The sequence below is a fragment of the Barbus barbus genome (genome assembly GCF_936440315.1).
Source record: "Barbus barbus genome assembly, chromosome: 5".
In the NCBI taxonomy this organism is placed as follows: Eukaryota; Metazoa; Chordata; class Actinopteri; order Cypriniformes; family Cyprinidae; genus Barbus; species Barbus barbus.
Window position 1 is genome coordinate 26,809,238 of NC_136733.1, and position 26,020 is coordinate 26,835,257.

The 26,020-nt window shown below is 36.1% G+C and overlaps 3 protein-coding genes across 5 annotated transcripts in view; 2 read left to right on the plus strand and 1 right to left on the minus strand.

Annotated features, from left to right (window-relative positions):
- Window positions 1-493: 493 nt before the first annotated feature.
- On the minus strand, window positions 494-3,653 carry LOC306869475 (ceramide-1-phosphate transfer protein-like; the record flags this gene model as incomplete). The annotated part of the gene is made up of 4 exons (XM_079416247.1): window positions 494-1,124; window positions 2,402-2,574; window positions 2,743-2,801; window positions 3,584-3,653. 4 exons carry the CDS (start codon window positions 3,651-3,653, stop codon window positions 494-496), a joined length of 933 nt encoding a protein of 310 aa, XP_079272373.1.
- Window positions 3,654-6,864: 3,211 nt separating this feature from the next.
- On the plus strand, window positions 6,865-13,063 carry chrne (cholinergic receptor, nicotinic, epsilon). The gene is made up of 12 exons (XM_079416324.1): window positions 6,865-7,374; window positions 7,863-7,996; window positions 8,692-8,736; window positions 9,000-9,109; window positions 9,195-9,350; window positions 9,541-9,644; window positions 9,809-10,009; window positions 10,199-10,313; window positions 10,404-10,518; window positions 10,637-10,844; window positions 11,833-11,966; window positions 12,091-13,063. Exons 1-12 carry the CDS (start codon window positions 7,311-7,313, stop codon window positions 12,256-12,258), a joined length of 1,554 nt encoding a protein of 517 aa, XP_079272450.1. The 5' UTR covers window positions 6,865-7,310; the 3' UTR covers window positions 12,259-13,063.
- Window positions 13,064-13,396: 333 nt separating this feature from the next.
- LOC306869195 (phospholipase D2-like) overlaps window positions 13,397-26,020 on the plus strand; it is a 28,464-nt gene continuing 15,840 nt past the window's right edge. Inside the window, exons 1-11 of one of the 3 annotated variants that reach the window (XM_079415845.1) lie at window positions 13,397-13,624; window positions 13,823-13,949; window positions 18,247-18,375; window positions 19,975-20,102; window positions 20,175-20,317; window positions 20,423-20,516; window positions 20,596-20,661; window positions 21,258-21,316; window positions 21,439-21,573; window positions 23,614-23,724; window positions 24,896-25,039. In XM_079415845.1, the coding sequence (XP_079271971.1) occupies window positions 18,270-18,375; window positions 19,975-20,102; window positions 20,175-20,317; window positions 20,423-20,516; window positions 20,596-20,661; window positions 21,258-21,316; window positions 21,439-21,573; window positions 23,614-23,724; window positions 24,896-25,039 (986 nt within the window). In that variant the 5' untranslated portion in view covers window positions 13,397-13,624; window positions 13,823-13,949; window positions 18,247-18,269. Of the gene's footprint in view, window positions 13,625-13,760; window positions 13,950-18,246; window positions 18,376-19,974; window positions 20,103-20,174; window positions 20,318-20,422; window positions 20,517-20,595; window positions 20,662-21,257; window positions 21,317-21,438; window positions 21,574-23,613; window positions 23,725-24,895; window positions 25,040-26,020 lie in introns of those variants that run through there. The other 2 variants (XM_079415844.1, XM_079415843.1) reach the window with 2 other exon arrangements.

Sequence of the window (26,020 nt, forward strand, 5' to 3'; positions counted from 1 at the left end):
GTTCATCATTTTCATCCATTGCCTAGTTACTATAAACATGTGTGTTATTGGTTTATCGTGTTCTCTTTATGCAAAAGGTACTCAAGTATTGGTCAGTGGTCATTTATTAGCACCAACAGTATACTGTATATTTAGTTGTTTTAACAACAAAACTGTAATAGAGTAATTGTGAATTTAAAAGTTAAATTGTGAAATGTTTGTTTTATTTTATTTTATTCTTACTTCGCAACCTTTTTTCACTAACAGATAAAGAATAAAAATGGCCCATTCCAGTTTTCACGAGTTTCACTAATAATTTAAGAAAATTGGTCACTAAATCTGAAAAACTGATCTTTCTTTAAAGACTAAATAAATAAGCCTGGATAAGTACGTATCCAGCAGTCTCTTCATTCTTTTCTCTTAAGGGTTCAAAGCTCCAGTCTTATAATTTAGTGCCCTATTCTCTAGGTTGGTCCTCTCATATTTCCCATAATTTTTCTCTCTCTTTCTACGCTCAGGGTAGGTCCAGCATGCTGTGTTCCTGTAGAGTGACTTCATTTCTCTCATACACTTCTTCTATTGCTCTCACTACCCTATTCAGCACCACAGCAGCTTCTGCCTGCGTTTCCACACACACCAACTGGTAGAAATAAGGTCGTTCAGGCATAGCAAGAAAAGCCAGCTCCGCTGCTTTCCTTACCCACCAGGTGTGATGGTGGGCCAGTGTGCGCTGGTAAGTCTCTTTGCAGAGGTCAGAAGGGCTTCGTAGATTCTCTCCTTCAGTTGTGTCCTTCCCAAGTTCTAACAGGAAATTTTGCAGCCAGAGCAGAGCACGATGCAAGCGCAATAGAGTCCTGCAGCCCGAGTTTGTCTGGGGCCAAACCAAACCGTTCTCCAGTTCCCATTTAATCATAGACCGAACAGAAGTGTAACCAAATGAGAGCCTGTGATTCATTTCAGAGTAGTCTGAAGAGCTGTTATGAGATATTATTAAGACCGAGTCGCTTTGCTGGTGTGTTCTTTTTTCTTTCATTTTCTTCTCTGCCTCTTTCTCCGCTTTTTGGGCCAGGTCACGGATGATGGCAGTTTTCGACTCAATTTCTTGTGAAATTAAACCCACCATTGGCCCCAAGGCTTCCAAAAACCTTAAATGCACAGAAAAAAATTAATTTTAAATTTAAATTTAAATAAGTTTGCCACTATCCTAGGTTTTGCCCATTTGTCAGTAAGAATGTTTTACTCATTTAAAACACAATAAAATTGAATACGCTCCCTTATTCTTTTATATATTTTAATATGTACAAGTCAGAATAAGCAGTTGTTTGAATTTTTACATAAATATTGTGTTACACTGAATGATAATGTAACATTATTTCAACCAAATTTTGACCTTTTATTCTCCAAAAACTTTACTTTTAAACACTTTATTTACATTTAATGTGCTTTCTATGGACATAAAATCACTTTTGTAAATTTCTTTTGATGCAGACATCTTAACGTCTTTGACCCTTTTACACACTGTTTAATGCTTTGTATGTGCCAACGTTATATACCGTATGTGTGTGTATTTATATATACATAATAAGCACAGTACACACACATATATTATGAAACAAAAACTTTTATTTTGGGTGCGATTAATCACGATTAATCGTGTGACAGCACTGATATATATATATATATATATTAGTTGTCATTAGTTGTCAGTTATAATCATCAAAATTAAAGGAAATAAACATTTGAAATATATCAGTCTGTGTGTAATGAATGAATCTAATATACAAGTTTCACTTTTTGAATGGTATTACTGAAATAAATAAACTTTTTCATGATATTCTAATTTTATGACCAGCACCTGTATATATATATTATACAGTCTAAGCACACTTGGACTTTTCACTGTTTTTATCACTCCGGTTTGCGTGTTCAAACCAAACAATCAGATTCTGCATTATTGGTAAGGATTTTACAGCATATTTCCCTAGTATATAATAGGAGAAACAGTACTTGAATAGAGTGTCCGAATTCACAGTATTCATAAAACAGTATGTGAAAAGTAGACCTACATAACTAGTATCTCTTTCTGAAAATTACACCGATACGCCAGTAGGTGGCGACAAGGGACTGTCTTTTGAGTGAGTCATTATTGATTCATTCATATAACCGATTCTTTCGACAACATCGATTCATTCTAGAACAAAAGGCCACTACTGTGTTGCTCAGACATGCACAACGGTTTATTGTCAGCTTTCGACTGGAAACACTGTGTTAGATTCTCATTATCAATTTTGTTGTTGTTTGAAGTGTTGTAAAAAAGCAACATCACACTCGCGATCATGCTGCACTCTTGATCAACTTAATTATAGAATGTGGCTTATTTAGCGTGCTATATGATGAGATACAATTATGTGTGTTAACTTACTTGATAAGCTCATCCCAGCTTGCCAGGTATGGCTTTAGCAGCACATCATTGGTTGAGACTGGAGCTGCCTGCAGGTGAGCCAGCAAATCAGCAACTTGAAACCTCTGACCAGGACACATCCTCAGTGGAGCCACATCGTCATCTGAACTATTAACTCTAATGAAAGACAGAACCTGAGAAAACGACAAGAGATGGAAAAGTGAAGTAAGGGCAGATTTCAGAGGAGGGTGATGCCATAAAATGAATGGGCAAAGTTTCTATTAGCAGCTCTGCGTAGATTCAAAATGACACTTTAAGCCTCAAGTTATTTTGTGTTCTCTTTTGTAATTTACCACTCTTACCTTGTTTTTTACACTAGAAACCTTTGGACAGGCATTCCAGTGGTCCGCCAGATTCCCATCTACAATGAGAGACAGAGGATGAGTAATGAGAGAATAAATCATTTTAAACAGGAAGACAAAAGAGATAGGCTAATATATTTAAACCACAAAAAAACTCATTAATTCGTGAAGTATTTAAAAAATAATAATCAAAGCCAGGATCATAAATAGATTAGGTTTCCACATAAACCCATCCAGAATATCTGTGAACTGTGTTACTACTGACTAAAGTGAGATAAAGTTATCCGGTGTAAATATTTCCCTGAATATTAAACAACTAGTTACCTCCAAAATAAACACTAATTATGTTCATTTAATTTATTTCATGGAAAACTAAATTTTGAATAATTTTCGCAGAGACCAGATTATTGAGCCATTGAGATGAACTTGTGAATTACATCATTCCGATTCATGAATTAATCATACACTAAATCTTTAAAGCATTCAGCATAAGTTTCAGACCCATACCCAAACTTCTCTCATGAATATATGGTCAATTCAGGTAAATGTCTGTTCAGAATCTTTATATGTTTATTTCCTCAAATTATAATCAATCTGCAGCACTGTAACAGGTACTGATGGACAAATATAACTCAAAAATGATATAAAACCAAAAATGATATTGATGTGATTGATTAAATTACAAGCTTCACTGAAATAATAAAGCAATACCTCAAAAAATCTATTTACCTGACCCCACAGCGAAATAAGGTAGCTTTGGTGTGCCAGAAAAACGAACCAAATACTGTATATTACATTCGGTCTGTTAAAGGAAAATTTAGAAAGAACTGGTAAAACTTACAGAGCCACATGGAGCCAAGCAAAAGGAGGATGAAGACAATGGCAACACAAGCCCTGCATTTGACTCCCATAATGATCCACTATCCTCCTCCTTGCTGTGTCTCCTCAGGGGCCCTGCTTTCCTTCTTAGTCTATGCGCTCCCAGTTTCTCTCCTGACTGAGCATCTCTACACCACTGTGCTCAGTATCTTTATTCTCTTACACAGTGTGTTTGTCAGTTTTTGAATGGGTTTCAATCTTCACTCAACCACAAGTTGGCAAGCAAATTCTTGCCGTCATGTGTTCACACTACTAGACAGACACCAGTCGAACTTATGTTAAGCTGATTTTTGCATTGTGCTGTTTTTCTTTCTTTCGTCTCCTGTCCTGCTCTGTCTGTATTGTCAGTCTCCAGTGATGTTGCGTAATCTCAGAGTCCATAGAATAGTCAGGAACAACAAATCACTCCTTATTAGACAAGCCATAAGCAACCTGCAGTAACCTTTACTCGGACGCACACACGTCACAAATAAATAGTGAAATCCTGGAATCCACAAGGGAATTGCACATATCAGACCTGTACACACATAATTGTCTATATTATATATCGTGTTTTTGCTATTTTGTACATTGCCTATTTGTATATTATTCTTTATTATCTGTGTCCTGTCCTGTTGCTGTCTTTCTGTTGCACTGTGGAGCTTCTGCCACTAAAACAAATTCCTTGTATGTGTAAACATACCTGGCCAATAAAGCTCATTCTGATTCATTCTGATTCTGGAAGGTCCAAGTTTTATTTACCCAACATGTATCTCTGAGTGAAAAAGAGTGGTTTCTTAGTTTGAAAGATTCAAATTCCCCATTCAAATGTTGAATTCAAATGCGTCGTATTCAAATGTTGAATTTAAATATTCTGGTTAGGCAACTAAATAATGTTGGTGTGTTTTCTTCTTTAATTACCTTAGATTAGTACTGTATATTTGTATATCATAGTAAAGCAGTTTGTCTCTATGTCACTATATTTAGGCCCAACTGCTGATTTATAGATGTCCGTTCATTTACACAAAAAGCAATCACAGGCATTCATCAAGGGTGACATTTTCTGAAGGCTATCATTAACTCACACATACGCAAGCTACAGGTTACTGATTATCAATGTCATATCCCTCTTCATGATTAAATTATTCTTATCTCTAAAGATGGCATATTAAATGCAAGGACACATCAATAAAAAAACATTTTTGTTAAAACCACGTAAAAGATTCAGTAATGTTTTAGTTTTTTTTCATAAAAATTAACTTATCAATCATACATTAAATAACACAGATATTTGTTCATAGATTTTCCACAGTGGAGTCGACTTTGGATTCCCAACACTGTTTGGAAGATTCTGTAATCTAACCAAGATGTTTTTTTTCAATCTTCAAAGTAACATACAACAAATTCAAGAACCGTACACAGCTGTGGTTCTCAACCAGGGGGCCCGGGGGCCTTCATAACAAAACTAGCCCAATGACTGTAGTCCAAATATAAAAACTCAAAATATGCCACCCCATATGTAAAATACATATTTCAACTTCAAACATACAGTCATCATAAACAGTCTGTTTTCATAAGGAAGCTCAAAGGCTCCCTACAAATTCTTCCCAAAACTTAACATCTACTGTTTTATCACTGGTAGAATATATAATAATTTCATACAAAGCATTTCAGTCAAACTTTTAACCCGTGAAAATATATTTATAAAACGTGAAATATATTTCTTATAATTATTGTGTTTATTTAAAAAAAAAACACAAGTCTGCAAAATTAATAGTTAAAAAAAAAAAAAAGTACTGTTAAAAAAAAATAGAACTACAGCTATTCAGTTACAAGCTGTTCTCGTTTGTCTTTTTTTAGAGTGTAGCTTGGAGCTCCCCCTACTGGACATTAAAAAAACTCTTTAATTCATTAGAAGGAACAAATGTGGAGGAGGTTGAGGGCAAACCCAAATATCCTCCAACATTTGTGCAGGAAGCTATTCAGCTGTGTAACAAATTGGAATATTTGCTACATGCTCAGTGGTAAAATTAATCTGTTTCGAGACCTGTATGGACCCAACATGATAAGTACATAATGGTAAGATAAATTTAGAAAATCTAAACAAAAATAGTTTTATATGCATTTCTAACATTCATTGTCAAAGACAGTACATGACGTTTCCCTGGATGTGGCGGTTCCGGTTACCCACATGGAACACGGTTTAATTACAGGTCATATTAATAGTACACAAAGGAGACAGGAATTCATGCTCTGGTAAGCCTACCGACAAGCTTTGCAATCCAGTGACACTAAAGCCCAGTGGCCAGCAACTGGCAAAATAATACATTTATGCTATTTGGCTCACAGAATGTAAACAGAAAAAAAAAGGAATGAAAAAGACAGCATGAATGTGTCATTGTATAATTTAAGAGACTGATATAGAGACTGACCTCTCCTGCTGTGAATAAGATTACTGAAAAAATCCTGTAGATTATGGAGCCTATTTTATTCAAAATGTTCTCTTTGATGTGCAGCCATGCTTTAAAACCAGCCTATAGTGTCAGTTGTCACAGTATGTGCTGGACTTCATAAATCATTTAAAACCTGACATGCTGGACAGTTATGTTCATGATATCACCACTCAGGGATCTCTCATAACTCACAGTTATGAACTTTTGACCTTCTGGGAACAAAAAGAAACTTTGACAATTATTTTTTTTTCATTCCCTTTCAAACACATTTTCTACCATTTCCCATTGACTTTTATTGGCTTTATGCTGAGCTAATGATATTTTCTATGAATTAACTCTAAAGCCAAACTTTATTGCATTTTATATTTTCATAAAGTGATTACTAGTGTGTTTACTAAGCTGTTTTCCTCATGAGGACTGTTGGCTGTCAATGTAGGGGATTTCAGGTACTATCCTTGTGAGAACGTTTGGCCCCAATGTACAGTGTAAGAAAAAAGGGAAAAGAAGCTGGTAAATTCATGCCAGGACATTATCTGTTAAGTTTATGGACATTTTCTTTAACCCAATACGCAACACAATGCATTATGTAATTCAAAATACATCTGTGAAAAAAAAAAAATTATACGGAAAATTCCTTTCTGTTAACACAGTAGGGCTCTATAAATTTACCTTGTTCCAGGGAGATACGCAGCAGGGCACAATGTCCAGACAGACACTGGTTATTTATAACCATGTTCATGGGAAACATCAACATTATGGCCCTTCAGCCGGCCCCTTAGTAGCTACACCTGTTAACATTGCTTATTTCTTCAGACTGAAACACAATTCCCTGTGGGTGAACAACACTATCAATAACAGTTATGCTTATCGGTATTAATTAAGCCATTATGACACTCGTAGAAATGCACGACTGTCAAAATCACCATGGGCTCGCCATGAGTGGGACCAAAGTCTTGCGATTGGCACCTGAAATTGACGCTCCGTCAGCATGTTTTGCCTCTATTCATAGTATCTGAAGTCACTAACAGTAATACTAGAGAAGTAACCTACACAATCTGCATCATTGTCGCGTATTAGCGGCATTATGATATTGGTGATTAGTGAATGTGACTTTAAGAGCGCGCTGTAACTCGAGCCTCGTGCAGTGACAGCTGTGGCAGTGAGGGGGAAGAGAGAGCTCGGTTACTGACCATTCGAAAATAACTTGTCTGTCTCTTTGTTACCAACTTTTAAGACGGTCTTTTGGGGACCATTGCCATGGCCGACCGATTCGGCAGGACGTGTATAGTTGCGTTTGCGCTCGTGGCCACTGTATTACAAGGTACGTTCTCTTGTGTAGGCTACCTCAAAACTGAGTGACTGACTTGGCTCTCCGTCTTTAACACACTTGCTGTCGCACTGTTACCGCAAGCAGCGTTATGCTTAATTGTGTAATATTTTCTAAAAGTCTTTTAGAAAAATGGTCGTTTTAATATATACTGGATATGTAAAGCTGTTACAAACATTACCATTTTGCTTAGGGATTACTGCAACTTGTATTGGGTTCACAGTGCTGAGTCACTTAAGTTTTAAATGGCTGATATATATGGATATTTTGTTATGATTTGCAGTCTTGTAACACATTAAAAGTTAAATGGTTTGAAAACTGCCTTATAACTGATATAAATCTGCCTGCTGCTTATATGGGCCTTTTGGACGTTTAATAATAAAATCTTTTAAGTTTTCACATTTCACAGATGTGTTCGTCTAACAGTGTTTTATATGCAAGTTTTAAGACTCATTTCTGTCTTTCATTCTTTCGTTTTGCAGTCAGTGCAAATGAGGAGACCCAGTTAATCGCTGATAAGTTTAAAAACTACAATAAAAATATTCGACCAGCAAGACACCCTGATGAAAAAGTCAAGGTTCAGGTCAAGTTAACTCTCACCAACCTCATCTCCTTGGTAACTAATCTACCTGCTAAGAGTGACAAGTAGTGTGAGTTTTAGTAAACAAACATTAATACATTATATCTGTTATCTAAATGTTATAAATAAATACCAGCAAAAATAAATGCTATAGCCATATAACATATAGCATCAAATTTGTTTTAGAAATTTGTACATCATTACTACTATTTTATAAAATGTTTATAAAATATATTTTGGTAATAACTGGATAATACACACACGCTCACGCTCACACACACACACACACACACACACACACACACGTTGGCTTTTGTGGTTTATGGGGACTCTCCATAGGCGTAATGGTTTTTATACTGAACAAACTGTGTGTGCTATTGCCCTACACCAACCCTACACCTAAACTTAGCCCTCACAGGAGACTTTGTGCATTTTTAGATTTTCAAAAAAAACACCATGTAGTATGTTTTTAAAGCCTTTTGAATTACGGGGACATAGGCAGTGTCCTCAACCACCTTCATATTGTAATACCTCTGTCATACCCATGTCATTATACAAATTTGTGTCCTCATAAACCACATAAACATGCACACACACACACACACATGCACGCACACACACACACACACACATATATATACATATATATGTATGTATGTCTGCATGTATATAATCCATTGACTTATTCAGATTTATTTACTTACATTTGGAAACGTTCTCTTCCTGAACAGAATGAAAAAGAGGAGACTTTAACTACAAATGTTTGGATTGAGATTGTGAGTATCTTACACAACCTCCCAGGGTCCAGTCACACAAATTGTGATTTTTTTATTTTCTTTCAGTGTTGCAGTGGAACAGATTTTTTTTTCTTTTCATATTTTGGTGTACATCTGAGAGAAACAAATTTTCGACTAAGGAAAAATGTAGCATGTGAAGTGCAAATAGTGAAGTGCAACTATTTGCACTTCACATAGTTTCCATTTTCTGTTCTATGTCCTGCTAATTCCTGCTTTCCTTCTATCACGTTTCTGCTCTTCAGCAATGGCATGATTACCGTCTTACATGGAATACATCTGACTATCATGGCATTGATCTGATCCGTGTGCCATACAACACTGTGTGGCTACCAGATATAGTTTTAGAAAACAAGTGAGTTACAAGAGTACATTTCCCATTTTATTCTCTCTGTTACTACAAAAATGGCATAATCACCTCTTTTCCACTCTCTTTACAGCATTGATGGCAATTTTGGTGTGGCATATTACGCTAATGTGTTGATTTGGAGTGATGGCTCCATGTACTGGCTTCCCCCTGCCATCTACCGCAGTACCTGTGCTATTGAGATCACCTACTTCCCTTTCGACTGGCAAAACTGTACACTAGTCTTCAGGTTGGCATAGAGTGAGATTTGTGTTTAAATGCAAGTTTCATGGATTCATGGAGATTAATGACAAGATTAATGGATAAAAATATATTTATTTTATTTTATTATTTCTTTCCTTTTAAAGTTTGATTGAAGCTATCTTGTATATATATATATATATATATATATATATATTTTTTTTTTTTTACACCTGCAGGTCTCAGACATATAGTGCAAATGAAATTGATATGGTATTGGCAGAAGATACAGATACGGGAAAACCTATTGAGTGGGTGGACATTGACCCTGAGGCCTTCACAGGTGCCATGTTCACACACTTTACTATTTATTTTTCACACACACACACACACACACACACAATAAAATATTGTCTTGAATATAAAACATAACTAATCAGCACATCACATTTAATGCTAGGAGTAAAGTTCACGTCTCTTTCTTCTAATGCTCACATGGTCTCACAGAGAACGGGGAGTGGGCAATCAAGCATCGGCCTGCTCGTAAGCTGACAAACTCCCGCTACTCTCCTGATGATCTGGAGTACCAAGAGGTGTATTTCAACCTCATCATCCAGAGGAAACCACTCTTCTACATAATCAACATCATCCTTCCCTGCTCTCTCATCTCCTCTCTGGTCGTTCTGGCCTTTTTTCTACCTGCAAAAGGTGTTTGCGTGTGCATGTGCAGACATTCTGAGGTTAATGTTCAGTATGCCTTTAAATATTAAGATGCCATTCTCTTTGTCTTACAGTGTCGATACTCCCTTTGTCTGTCATTTCTCTTCTTCCACTCTGTCTTTCTCTGTACACTAGGTCTTTGTCTCACTCTTTCTTTATGTCTCCTCTGTCTCTTAGCTGGAGGGCAGAAGTTGACTGTGTCCATTTCTGTACTGTTGGCTCAGACTGTGTTTCTCATCTTGATCGCTCAGAAGATTCCAGAAACATCACTTTCTGTGCCTCTTATTGGCAAGTGAGTGTCATCGTGTGTTAATTTTTTAACCGACTTTAATCAGTCTCACTGGTTTTAATCGAATTTCTCTTTTTCTTGGTTTTATTTTAGGTATTTAATCTTCGTCATGTGTACGACCACACTGATCGTGACCAACTGCATCATTGTCCTCAACTTCTCCCTCCGTAGTCCTAGTACACACAACATGTCACACACCATCAGACATGTGCGTTTATGTGTGTTTTTGTCCTTAATATATAGATATATCTCTTAATTAGGAATATCATTGCACACCTTCTGATTCTGTAGACCCTCTTTTATTGTACTTTTCTTATACCCATTAGATTTTCCTCGAGGTGGTCCCTCGTTTCCTTGGCATGGCCTCATTTGTGGATGAGGAGGAGCCAGGAGGTAGGACGTATGAAATGAGGGAGAGGCGGCGCAGTTCGTTTGGGCTGATGCAGAGGGCTGAAGAATATGTTTTGAAACAGCCACGCAGTGAGATGATGTTTGATAAACAGAGAGAGAGACATGGACTCATGCGCTCAATTGGTAAGACAAATTAAAACATTCTCTTACTGTACATAAAGCAGTCATAACCTAAGAGTATTGTGAACTACAGTGGTTGGCTCAGGAGAGGTGCACAATTAAAAGAATAGTTCACTCAAAAATGAAAATTTGCTGAACATTTCTCACCCTCAGGCCATTCACGATGTACAGATGTTTATTTCTTCAAATTTAGAATTACACCACTTGCTCACCAATGGATATTCTGCAGTGAATGGGTGCCATCAGAAAGATAAAAACATCTCAATAATCCACAATTAATCCACACGACTCCAGTCCATCGATTATTATCCTGTGAAGTAAAAATGTTCATTGTGTTTGTAATAAATTCAACAGTAAAATGTTTTTCATCAACTTCAAACTGTTGAATCATTTGAATCAGGAGAGAAATATGCACAGCTCAATCACCATTTACAAGTCAAAACAGTCCAAAGCAGTTCTAAACCAATATGTTGGTGGATTTTGATGTGAAAGACAACAGGAGATGAACTTTTCATTGCCGAAGCAATATTATGGATTATGGCCAGAAGCGATGGTTTATAGTTAAAACACTTTAATGATGGATACCTTCATGACAACTTTTCACTTCACAAGACATTAACTGTTGTACTGGAGTCGTGTGGATTACTTGTGCAATGCATTATTGTGATGTTTATATCATTCTTACGGCACCCATTCAGTGGATCCATTGGTGAGCAAGTGATTTAATGCAAGATTTCTCCAAATCTGTTCGGATGAAGAAACAAACGTATATACATCTTGAATGGCCATTTTTTTAGCATATTTCCATTTTGGGGTGAACTATTACTTTAGGTATTTTGGCATGATTGGATTTTGCATGTTAACGTGTTAATCTAATAATGATAGTGATCTCATAATCATTAGCATTATTTAGGCATAGTTTTAAAAGTACTATTCGTTTTGTATGTTTAGATTTATAATACCTGAATTTATTGTGTATGTCTCCCTCTAGTGGATGAAATTGATGTGAGCAGTACGGCAAACCTCTATAAGAGTCTGGCAAAGACAGCACCAGAAATAAAAGAGTGTGTGGATGCCTGTAACTTCATTGCTAAATCCACTAAGCAGCAAAATGACATTGGATCTGTAAGTGTGTGTGTGTTTGTGTAAGTGCAGGAGTGTCCTAACAAGAGAGTGCTTTTCTAAACATCCTCAGTGCAGTCATCTCCACCCACACACTGTTTTTCCTCCTTCATCTTGTTTTTCTCAGGAGATGGAGAGTTGGGTGCTGATTGGTAAGATGATTGACAAGGTTTGTTTCTGGGCAGCCATCTTGCTGTTCTCTGTTGGCACAGTGGCCATCTTCCTTATGGGTCACTACAACCAGGCACCTGAGTACCCATTTCCTTGGGAGAACAAAAAGTACATACCTGAGTAGAGAAGAAGACTCTGAAGAAAGAAGGAACTAAAGAGACTGCTCCTGGCCTCTTATGCGATACATAAAATAAATACCAAGACAGGTTTTATAGCTGCACATGATTTGATCAGGACTGTATGACTTGTTACATGATCGTGTCTTATATTTGATATTAGGGAGGGACTATGGGTGTCCACGCATGCATTAATATAACATTTTGTACTCTGATCATGCTCAGATTTTTTACACTAGGGGGATTTTTACACAAATGTACATTTTGCTTGTATTTGTGCAAATAATATTAATTAGTCAAATAATAAGGAATAAATAAACTAATGATTTCAGCTCATTTCATACCATGTTGTGGTTCTCCAGTTGATTGTGGCTGCATTTTGTAACGCCCCAAACCAGTGTATCATCTGTAAACAGTATGCGTTAACGTTACATCAGCCACTTTTTATACAGTGATTGCACTGTAGTATTTAATATTAGTATTGTAGAGATGCATGCTCATTTTTCTTTGTTCTATCTTATGTATCTTTTTGTCATAAAATGTTATTTTAATTTTACTTATGCAATTTTGCATTTGGTTTATTATTAGTGTTTACTGTAAACTCTTTATATATACACAAAATATCGTGGCCTCCTTGCAGTGAAGAAATGGATTCTTAGTTCACACTGTCTTAAAATATCCAGTGCAAACACACAAGAAATAAGACTGATGTCTGCTTGTAAGAACATTTTTAAATCCTTATTAAGCACTGTGCTTTTGTGATTTTTCTATGTGCACCATAGAGGAGAATAAAATAACTGGCATAATCAAGGGAAAAAAATCTGCGATTCTTTTTTTGAGCTTGGCTTCCACACTTGGAAAAAGGGTACACAAGTTGTCACTAGTGGTAACTTTTCAAAGGTTCTACAGGTCTTTGTGTACTATTTAGGGAATAATTATGGAGCTTCAGTAACGTTGATTTTACTTAATGAGCTTTCGTCTTGATTTTCTTCATTGCTTTTATTTTTTGTAACGACTCTGACTTTATAGTTTTTAATAATAATTTTAGTTTTTACAGGGAATATTGTTTAATCAATAAGTGATATTTTCAATTCTACAATAGCTACATTTCCTGTACAGTCGCGCTGAAAGTGTTAATTTCCTGCCATACCCTGAGGTTTCTGTCGCGTGTTTGCTTCCTGGTCCACGCTCTCTGAGTGTATCCTCGGATGTGGCTTTTATCAGTGTGTTGTTTGAGTTGTCATAAACTGTTTCAACAATACAGATGCTCCTTTATCGCCTCTGAGGATTCTGCGAGAAGACGCTGCATATCAGTGCTGCAGCTCTCTGCGTCGCCTCTACGCTAATTACGGTAGAGATGTGGCACAAATGCAGGTATATCTGCTTCAACAAATCGCCCAAGAATTATAGAGAGTGTCAGTGTTTATGAAATATTTCCCTAGACGGACCACATGTTTACAAGCGCCAGAAATGGCAAGTAAAATTTAGATGCATATTCGGTCTGCGGACCATTCTCGGGGCTTTACGGTAAATTTGGCCTCAGTCTGAAGTTGTCTACGTTGAACGTTACAGCAAACCTACGCCTTGGGAGGTGTGATGGGGGATAAGTTCTCCAGAAGTTTGAGTCTAACTGGGAAATAACAATCTACGAAACTACAAGGTGCCAGACGAGCGCTTAGTCGCGACAGTTTCCTTGGTGGTGAGTATTATATAATACAACCTTGAATAGAAAGAGGTCTTACGATCACGGTGTATCGGAAAATGAGGCTTCACGCACATTTTTAACAGTGAATTGTAAAATGTCTTTACGCTTGTCATTGCACACTGACTGACACCTCTTATTGTTATAAACATCTGTACTGTGTTTAAAGCACCTAAATTGTCCATCCGAGTCTCGTGTTAAATGGCCTGTAAAAAAACGTGTCCCGTGAAACACGAGACTGGAATGTTAATGGTCTTGATAAAAAAAAGACCACTGATGCATAAACACCGACTCCGTCTCAAAAAAGAATGAGGGATCTATCTAGATAGCATTTGCTGCACTACAACGTGTGTAAACGCGTGATGTCCACTAGTTGGGCAGCTCACTGTATTGAGACACAGCCGCCTGTTCATTCCCACATCCTCTTGACTGTTGATGGATTAACAGTGGGCAGCCTCATCCGGTGTTGAGCCCATTTTAGGTTAGGAGAGATTTTTGAGAATTAAAAGTGCCTGAGAAAAGTGCGTGCTCACAGGACAGGGAAGCAGGCAAGATGAGCATAGATAGCTGTCAATCAAAATCACATTCTAGGTCCTTGGGAAAAAAAAATATAATTTCAATAGTGTGTGAACCAGGACAAGCAGTTCAGTTGGATTTTTACTGTTATAGTAATACCTAATAAAGAAACAGAATTTAATACATACTTTTTAAAAAATACACAATTCTGGCATAAACACTTCCACTCCAAGCATCACTTATCTGTTACATCTGTTATGTACAAATGTTATTGACCGTTCGCAAAGAGCTTGATTGACAGGCGATCTGACCAATCAGAACCCGCCGCTCCTATCCGCCATCTTGCCCGACAGATACAGCCTCTCTCCATAGAAATACATGTTTAAACCATAGAGTGTAGGTTAAAATGGACTGAATTGAAACTTTTTCAATATAACTAAATATAAAAATGGCTTGCAGTGCTAAAGTTAAATGCTGAGTGTTAAATAATAAAATAATGTTAAAACGTATGCTCTTATCATTCTGTGGACAAAATCCCGTGAACGTCGCCCCGAATGGGAGCTTTATAAGCACGTGATCTGTTTTCAATGCCGTTAACCTCGTGTCGCTTCATGCCATTTACTTCTCATTAAACTATCCTTTACTGCAAAAAGACCGTCATGGTGACACTCTAAAGTGATGAAACTATGGCGCTATGTACTTTTTAAACCATTTTTATAGGTGTCACGTTATATTGTTGGCTCAGAAAATATGTAAACACGCATGTCCAGTAGCCGCAGCTGTATCCCTTCCAGCCTTAACCACAAATCAGACAGAAGAGTAGATTAACTTCAGTGGACTTTAACTTGAAAAATAGTGTGTTCCGCGGTGGAAATAAAACACTTTCTGATGTTTATTCAGGTACATTTCGTGCTTTAAGTAAATATGAAAAGATATCTGTACACGTGTTTGAACTGAGGCAATAGAGTAATCTGTCACGACACATTAAAGAGCCACAAAACGGTTTTTATTGTTTCAATTTCTTTTTAAATGACTCAGTTTAAAAGCTGAGGGTCCTGAGACCTTGTGTCATATCAGAAGTAACCTGCTCTGTCTTCTCTGTCAGTGTTTTGTCAGTTTCCTCTTTGCTCGCCATGTATTTTTTCTCTGCGTGAGAACATGAGTGTAGTGTGAGAGCGCACTGTTTGTCGGGCATGGCAACAGTAACTAAGTGTGGGCGGGCTCAGTTGTGGTTGTGGCTGTTGTTATCAGGCTGATATTGCCCTTCAGGAAATCAAAGATTGAGTCATGGGCGCAGTTCCTTTTTAGTAAGTGATTTTAGCAGTGGTTTTCATATCTAGGCAAAACAGTTGTTAATGTTCAAATCATCAAATGCAAACAGCTGCATTATCTCAAGAGTGAAATGCTCTGTCAAATCATTTTACTCATACAAGGTTTTATGATTTGTTTGATCTTCTATCTTGTTATAAGTTCATGATGTGTTGAATATCTCCCTCTCTTTCTCTCTCCAGCTCTCTTCTAGTTTACTTGACCTTCTGTCTCTCTCCCACTGTGTCTAGTGTTTCACCTGTAGCCTGGTTGCCTGGCAACAGTGTAACGCCCTCTAATACCGTCTCTCTACCCTACTGTTCGCTTTCTTAATATCAAATGTTTAAAATTTGAATTTATATAACACAGTCCCATTCAAAGTTTTGGGGTCAGGAAAATTTGTGAAGGAAGTCTCTTATGCTCAGTACAGCTTCGTTTAATTGATCATAAATACAGGAAAAACAGCAATATTGTGAAATATTATCATTTAAAATAGCTGTTTTCTATTGTAATATGTTTTAAAATGTAATTTATTCATCTGATGGCAAAGCTGAATATTCAGAAGCCATTACTCCCGTCTTCGGTGTCATGCGTTTCTTCAGAAATCATGCTGATGTGGTGCTCAAGAAACCGTTCTTATTATTAGCAATGCAAAACAGTTGTGCTGCTTAATATTTTAGTGGAAACTGAATTTTTTTTTTTCAGGATTATTTGATGAATAGAAAGTTCAATGAACAGACTTTTTTTTTTTTTTTTTTTTAATAGAAAACTTTTGTAACAATGTAAATGTACTTGCCATCATTTTTGATCAATGTAATGCATCCTAGTTGAATATCATTATTCATTTATTAAACCTTTTGAACAGTTGTGTATTTCTAAATTTATTTCTGAAAAATCTTAAAAATAACGACTTTATACTTTAAATAAAATGGAATAATAGTTGAAAAGTAATGCTATTGTAAATTCTGCATATTTTTATTTAGTATATTACCAGATTTAGTATATATTTAGTATATTACCTTAGTTATTACCAGAAATTAATCATCAGGGGAATCATAGATGTTTTGTTTAATTTAGTTTAGTTAAACGAAACATATATGATTCCCCTGACATTATTAAGATGTGCATATGTGTCAGTGCTGATGTCACAATCGTATCAAATGTCGTTACAGAGCCTAATATCATATTACCTAAGGTATCTTACTCTGCTTTGGTAATGACTTACTAAAGCGCCATTTCACAGCCCTGTACCTGGAGGTTCCCCAACATGTTTCTCACTTATTAGGCAAGTTTGTTTAATTAGGGAGACATCCAAAATGTGTGGTTTTGTGGGGCCTTGCAGAAACATGGTTGAGAACTACTGTACTACATAAATTTAGAAAGTTAGAACTAGACTTTTACTATACATATGTCAAATCAGATGAAATCAATCTGTTATTATTTCATTTTCCACTTTTTATTTGTTTTTTTTTGTCAACTCAAGAACCATTTACATATTTTGAATAAAAGAATGAAGAGGTAACTTCTGTATCCATCTGTACCACAGCTGGAGTGCAGTTTTTTTATTGCTAGAAAGATAGGCTCCTTTGTTTTGTGATGAAAGTTGCTTTAGAAATACAACACAATTCAGCCCAAAGACAATCTGGTATGACTCCAACAGCCACAAGCGAGTTATTTTTACTCGTGCTTAACTCAATACAGATTATGTGATAATAACAACAGTACAGACAAATTCTGCACCTGTGAATATAAATTACATGTGCAGTAATAACAATAACAAATGGTGTTTTTTAATCATACATCTTTTCATACACACTGTATTATGCTATGCGGCTTAAGTTTAAAGGAACAAACAAACAGACCAAATCAAATGAGAATAATAAACAGAAATATACAAAAGAAATACAAAAAAATAATATGGATGCAAAGATGATGGATCTACTGTCTTCCAATTGGAAGAAAATAACAAAACGTTAAGCAGATAAAGTATAGTTAGATTTATTTAGCTGATACTGCTAGTATGACTGGTTTCATGAAATTCACACTTTGTGTTAAAAGCCCAAATCTCTGTAGCCATCTTTCTGCTACCTGTAGAGTTTTTGCAAATGCCTTTACATCTGTTCTTATCAAGTGTTTTCAAACCAGTGTTGTTTATAGTAAGGTGCACAAATCAAGTTAAACTGCATGTATCGGGACAGGTAGCTGAGAACATAACACATTTGAAATAAGTGAAGCTGTGTTAAGATTTTGTGTAAATGGGGAAGAACAATGGTCTCAGCACAGATCACTGCTTTATCCCAGTTGTGAACAGCCTGTGCAGTTTCCACATCTAGAGAATAGTTTGTTTGCCTCTAGTTCTATCTAATATCATGCTACATTTCACATTTTGTTAACTATGTCAAAAAGCATAGCTAATTTTTTCCCCTCTTTGTGTGCCTGGGTGTTTTTGTTTGTTGGTGTGTTTGTACAGGTGTGTCGTGGTCCAGTAGCCTTATGGCTAGTTCTGAGACAGATGCAGCAAAAAGGTGGCAGAAATGTGTGGACACTGTGCTGGGCAACCTTACTAAAGATCAACTGAAATCTATTGAAAACAACAGTGGTGAGACCAATCACATACCCTAGTATTTATTATCATAAATTTTAAACCCTCCATGTAACTTTCATAAATTTTTTAATCTTGAAGACCTCAATCAGTGGGTTCATGTGTGTTTGATTTGAGCTGGAATTAGATAGGGTGCGCATTTACTTTCTGTTTTTCAGTTGTTGTTCAGTGCTTGCCCCATAGCTAGGTTTATCATGTAGATTATTTGCACACCTCAGTGCTGCCTGTCCTCACCTTGATGCCCAGTTTTCATGGAACAACGTGAAATATAATAAAATGTTATTTATTGGTGTGAGCTAAAATTGTGATATCCGAACATGTTTTCTGATATACACAATCAAGACCGTGACAATGGAAATATGAGCAGTAAGCCAAGATCTTAAATTGCAAAAAAGGACAGACATAATGAACACAATGAACAAAAACAGTTATTTGCTTTTCAGTTCACAGTTAACCTCCAGACTTATTTTTGATAATTTATTTGTTTCTAAGGACAAAGGTTCTAAGGTTATTTATGCCACATCCACATGTAAGTCATGCTTGTAAGAACAGGTATTGAAAGTGTGACAGTGGGTCCTTATAATTCCTTGTGAAAAGATTGCAAAAAATGTAGAATGCAGAAAGAGCAATGACTAGCTTCACAGCTGTTTTGTCTCATTCACATGCTTCTAGAAGTATGATATAAGTATCGCTTTTTATTTTTATTAAAAAAAAAATTCATTTATATGTTTACTATTGAAATGTTGTTGTATGCATTTGTCAATTTTATTTAATTTCTGTATTTTCTTAAATGTGCATGTATAGAGTATTTACAGAGTGTATTTACTTTTAGTTTTAGTTACTTTTTCTTATTTGTAAGTCGCTTTGGATAAAAGCATCTGCTAAATGACTAAAAGTTAAGTAAAGTAAAGTAGAAGGATTGTTTTCTTAAGCATAACACTGTATCTGAGTGACTATTGTGATCTTTGACCCCTGGTGATATAGCATTGTTTTCAAAACAGCAACAGAGGGGCCAAATATAGAAACATCTGTTATTCAAAATATAATTGAAACCTGAAAATAAGGATCATTATTGTGTAAAATAAATAAGAAATGATTTAGATTCTGCACTGTTTCTAGTTCATTAATCACATAAGCATGTCTAAAACATCAGATGGTCAGATGTTCCTCCACTGAAGCACAAGATGCTCTTGTATCAAGACCAGCTTATTTGAGTCCGAGTCAAGACTGAGTTCACATACTCCTAAGTCCATGACAAAACCAAGACCATGAAATATGGTCTTCAAGTCTGAGTCCAAGACCATATTTACATGGTCTTGGTTTTGTTATGGACTTGATGTACTTCTAGTCTGTGTCTTGACTCAGACTAATGAGATGGTTTTGACTACAGCATTGCGTTTTACCAACACCTGTGGAGTTCATCCAGCTTCAATGCTGCTCTCATTAAATCAGAAATTCCTGAAGATTGTTTTCAATTAAAATTTTCACTTAAACTGCTTTGCTGCAATATTTTGTATTAAATTAGACAAAAAAAGTGCATAACATCATTATACTAGTGGTCTCAGCCTTATGCTTGTCTTTCATTATATCTATCAGAGGAACGGGACTTTTTTGTGGTACATCACCTGGCAGACCTAAAAGAAGGTTGCATCTCTCCTCTCATTCATGGCACACCTATCACCTGTAAAGTGGAAAACACAGAGCGATACACCACCCGCTCTAAGGTGCGTTTGTGGGTTTGTACTTAATAATGTGTTGCTGTGTTATACCTAACAGTGTAAAAATCCTGTTTGTAGGTACGTGTGTGCACTCTATACACGGTCCGACTGACACATGGCGAGTTCACATGGACGATAAAAAGAAAGTACAAGCACTTCCATGAGCTCCACAGAGACCTGCATAAACACAAAATGATGCTGCAGTTCTTGCCACTGGGGAGGTGAGCACGCACTCACAGGCCCATGCAAATTCACAACGCTTCATTTGTTTGGGCTGGAGTTTTGACCTGGTGTTTTCCTTCCATTGTTCTTGTGATTTGAATTAGATTTGCCATTCAGAGACAACAGCTGGCAAGTTTGACAGAGGAAATGCCAACTTTACATGGAACCGATAGAATCAGGAGAACATCTAGCAAACCGGTACATATGTAATAACGCAAAGCCCACCTCCCTCTAAAAGTTGCACACCTACTGTATTGTGTTTATGTGTGTTTTTCAGAAATATCTGGAGGAATATTTAAACAACTTGTTAGAAAACACTTTCTACAAGAACTATCATGGAATGGTGAGAAGCTTACATGCACATACATATATACATATAATTACTATGCACATAATTTATAAGTATATACACATAATTAATATGTTTTTAACTGATATTCATATACTTTTTGTTTACTTGTCTACATATAATGTATATTGATGGTTATCCGTCCTTCTATATTTGTCCTAATAATAATAAAAATATGTTTTATTGTTATATTATACTTTGTTTACTAATGACTATCAGTCCTTCAATGTTGGGTCTACTGAATAATAATAATAAAGATAAGAATGATATTAATGATAATGCATGTTTTTATTGTTGAAATCAAATTTTTTAAGTTATTGTATTAAAAAGCTGTATTTTGCATATTGGCTATTGAACAACATAAAAATAATTGTTAATGTGTCACATATTGTATTATTAGTCAATCTGTAATGATTAAGGATGTGCCTGGATGTCTCCAAAAAGATTTTATTGTCAGATTTAGCTCAATTCTGGAGGCGGATTTGTCCTCAAAGTGTATTCAAGTTGGACAAATGGACAAATACTGTACAAAGTTGCAGAGGATTGTGGTTTTATGCTTGCTTATTAAAGTGTGTGTATTGTGCTCTCAGTTGGACTTCCTGGCAATCAGTCCACTGTCCTTCATCAGAGACCTTGGACCCAAAGGCCTGTGAGTACAGATTGTGTGTGTTTCTTCTCTTGAAATTTTAATACTATTCCATTGTTGCATGAATGTATTTCTGCAACTCTTTTTTTTTTTTTTTTAAGTCATTGTTTGTTTTTTTTCCACAGTGAAGGTTATATTCTGAAACGGTCCGGGGGTCACCGCATCCAGGGGCTCAACTGCATTGGTCACCATCAGGTCTGCTTCCGCTGGTCTCGCCGTTGGCTTGTGGTGAAGGATTCATTCCTTCTGTACATGTCCAGGTGGGCTTCACCACAATACAAACACACCCACATGTGTACTGTTATCTGTTACTTCACACAGCTCTCTGTTCTTTTCTGTTGTTTCATGTTACAACATGCCTTTCAGAGCTGTGAATGTATGAGAACACACATCAGATGCTTGTTTTTGCTGTTTCTTTTTATTCATCGTCCATCAGCTTGAGTCATATTTTTTGGAACCATCCGTTGTCATGCAACAAACTGCTAATTTTACCCTTAGAAAATAATAATGAAAGACGCTACATCTAGTATCCTCCATTTGTGCAGTATTGTGCAATATTGTACAATGTAGGGTGGAAGGGGTTGTCACTCAAAACACATATTGATCCCTCTCAGCCTGCAGCTTACTTCCAGCATCAAAATCACACAAGGTCATTCAAAGATTACAGCTGTAGTTGGAGATAATGCAGGAGTTAGTGCTTGAACTGGCTTGAAGCCAGTCAAACAAGTTCCCCCTTACTATGTCAGTAAAGAGTTCATCTGTGTTGTTGTGTCATCAATCAAAACAGACGCTAGGTGTTTAGAGGACTAGCATCAAGTGCAGTTGGAAGTGTATGTCTAATACAATTTAAAATAAGTTTGCACTGGACAGGAGTCACGTTCAACCCCTCAGTTGCACACCACTAAATTCCTATGTCAGTGTTTTAACAGCATTTTAAAATATTTCAGGAAACGAGTCATCATTTTCCTTCTCAGTTTTCCAAATCAGTTGCTGTAACCATGCATCGTGTGTGAGCCAAACAGGCCGACCAGTTCTAGAAAACAGAACGGTTTCCTTGAAAACATTGTGAAACTTTGCCCAGACCTTCATTGTCTGCTAGTAAAACTTCCTTAGGATAAATATGTAGGCTTAAGTGAGTTATTGGCATATATTTGACAAAAAGAAACTAAAGGCAGCAGATAATAAAGTATACAAGAATTGGCCTGACACTGACAACCTGAGAGGCTTCCCAGTATTTATTGATGGACATGCCAATCCTGCTTGTTTAGATACAAATGTTTCTTCATGAAGAACAATCAGAGGTGTTGTCTCAGTGGCTGTATTAGAGGCCTTATCTTGGTGTGGACCTTCTCATCATATGTTGTTTATCTACATGTTTAACATAGTTTAACTTTCATATATTACCTTCCTTCTTTAACCTTCTTATAGCCATATATAACCTTCTTTCTTTTCCTATAATTCTATTCCACTATTTTACACCAAAAGCTTGAGGCCTGTAAGATTTTTTTTTAAAAGTCACTTTGATCAAAAATACAGTAAAAACAATAATATTGTACTTTCTATGTACTTTATAAATGTAATGTTGGTAAAGCTACATTTTCAGCAACTAATACTCCGGTCTTCAGTGTCACATGACATTTTGGAAAACATCCTAATATGCTGATTTGGTGCTCAAGAAACATTTCTTTTATGTTATTGATGTTAAAAATAGTTGTCCTGTTTAATATATTTGTGGAAACCATGGTACATTTTTTCAGGTTTTTTTAAAAATGAATAAAAAGTTCAAAAGACAAGTGTTTATTTAAAATAAAAGCAAGTATTATTTATAACATAAATGTCTTTACTGTCACCTTTAGTCTAGATTTAAACGGCTGATTTTGTCTGGCCAGAGGAGAATGACACTATTTCGACAAACTATTTCCCCGTCTAAATACTGTAAAGCTGATATAAAGCCACCCAGCTTTATATCAAGCCGATGTAAAGCTGCTCTGACACAATTTGCATTGTTAAAAGTGCTATACAAATAATGTATAATGCAAATAATGCTGAACAAAAGAATGATTTTTTTTTTTAAAAAGACTTTTGAATGGTAGTATATTATCAATATGAACCTGACAAAATCATTTGTTTGTTTTTATATTGGTGTATAAAATGTTGGATTCTGCTCTAAATAGCCTCAAGCATTTATTGTTTAGTACCATACTCATATTTAAAGTAGATTAATATTTAATGTAACATTCTAGTGACTCATTTTTATAATTGATTTTCAGTTGTTGTTGTTTTCTGTTGTGTATGAGCAGAGATCCTGGCGTTGTGTCATTTGTGCTGCTGTTTGACCCTGAGCTGAAGGTGTTGGTTGGACGTGTTTACACTGATACCAAGCATGGCGTCTGCTTAGAGAACTTCAGCAGGTAAAAAATGTCTGAGACTGAGGACCAATGTAAGGAAGTCTTCCTACTAATTGTACTAATCTGACAGACCGTTTTATAGGGTTTCTGTGGGGTCTTAAAAAGTCTTAAATTGCACAAGATGATCACATAATTTAAGATATGGGGGTAGAAAATGTATAGCCTATATTTATATAATTTCATACAGTTAATAATCACACGAAGAGTCCCATTCTTTTCTCCAAAAGTCAGCATGATTACAAATGTGATTTTGATTTTATGAAACAGTTCAATAAACAAGACGTTAATATTAAGAGACTTACGTTTTAGACACCATATTTCCTGCTTTTGCTCTATTTCTACAACAAAAATAATTCCAACCACAGACACAGCACTGTTTTGCGTCTTTGAGCAACATGATGGTGTTTCATTCCTCGCTGCCACCTGCTGGCGGTTTTAATTTCACATTTAAAGTATCTTCATTTTTATAAAAATAATTTCAAACATCAGTTTTCAACGTTTTATGTTTCAAATATCAAAATATTATTTATGCATTTGTAACTGCAGGTTAGCATTCTATGTCCCTCTGAGCTGCATTAAACAGTGTGTAAATACATCTAAATGCCACTTCAGATGCATTGCAATGATACATTTTGTTGATACTGATTTCATTTGCTTGGTAACAGCCCAAATGCAAGAATTTGGCTTAAAGGTAAAAATGCCCATAAAACTTATTGGAAAAGATAAATTTCTATCACTGCTGTGAACTGACCACACAGAATATGAAGAATATCAAATCAGCTGTCCACGGTAATCTTTAAGATACCAGCACAATAACACACTCAGCAAAATATCGCCTAATTATCGTTATCGATAAAATCCCAGAAAATATCAAGATATAATTTTTATAATTAATACTTATCCATTTTCTTAAAAATGGTTTAAAGGCTGAAATGTAAAGTTTATCATTTTATAAAACTTTTATGAAAACTTGTATCTGAACTGTAAATTATGCTTTTGATAGTCATTTTACAGTTTAATATGGTACTATAGACATTGCCCTACCCCACTCATATGGTATTAATTTTATTTGTGCAGGTCTTAAAAAAGGTCTTAAATTTGAGCTTAAAAATCCTGCAGAAACTCTGTTTACAGAGACGTGTGCAGCCACAACTGGTATGTGTGTGTTTTGTAGGAAGCTGGTGATTAAATGCAGTAGCTACAGGCAGGCCCAGTGGTGGAGTCATGAGATTCGGCGTCTCTCTGAGCGCTGTGATTTCCTCCAGACTCATCGCTTTGAAGGCTTCGCCCCACCCAGACCGGATACTCTTACAAAGTGGTGTGTGCATTTATGTAATATGTCCTTGGATGAACTTCAAGGAAGATCAAGGAAAATTGATTTATTGAGTACAGGTACATCTCAAAAAATTAGAATATTGTGAAAAAGTTAATTTTTTTCTTGTAACTTATTTCAAAAAGTGAAACTTTTAGATTCATTACATGTAAAATAAAACATTTCAAAAGTTTTTTTGTTTTAATTTTGATGATTAGATCTTACAGCTCATGAAAGTCAAAAATCAGTATCTCAAAATATTAGAATATTTACATTTGAGTTTCAATTAATGACCATCCCTACAGTATAAATTCTGGATATCTCTTGTTCTTTGAAACCACAATAATGGAGAAGAGTGCTGACTTGGCAATGATCCAGAAGACGAACATTGACGCCCTCCACAAAGAGGGTAAGTCACAGAGGGTCATTACTGAAAGGTGTGGCTGTTTATAGAGTGCTGTATCAAAGCATATTAAATGCAAAGTTGACTGAAAGGAAGAATTTGGGTAGGAAAAGGTGCACAAGCAACAGGGATGACCGCAAGTTTGAGAATACTCAATTCAAACACTTGGGAGAGCTTCACAAGGAGTGGACTGAAGCTGGAGTCAGTGCACCTAGAGTCACCACGCTCAGACGTCTTCAGGAAAAGGTCTACCAAGCCACTTCTGAACCAGAGACAACGTCAGAAGCGTCTTACCTGGGCTGTGGAGAAAAAGAACTGGACTGTTGCTCAGTGGTCCAAAGTACTCTTTTCAGATGAAAGTAAATTTTGCATTTCATTTGGAAACCAAGGTCCCAGAGTCTGGAGGAAGAGTGGAGAGGCACAGAATCCATGTTGCTTGAAGTCCAGTGTGAAGTTTCCAGAGTCAGTGATGATTTGGGCTGCCGTGTCATCTGCTGGTGTTGGTCCATAGTGTTTTCTGAAGTCCACAGTCAACGCAGCCATCTACCAGGAAATTTTACAGCACTTCATGCTTCCTTCTGCTG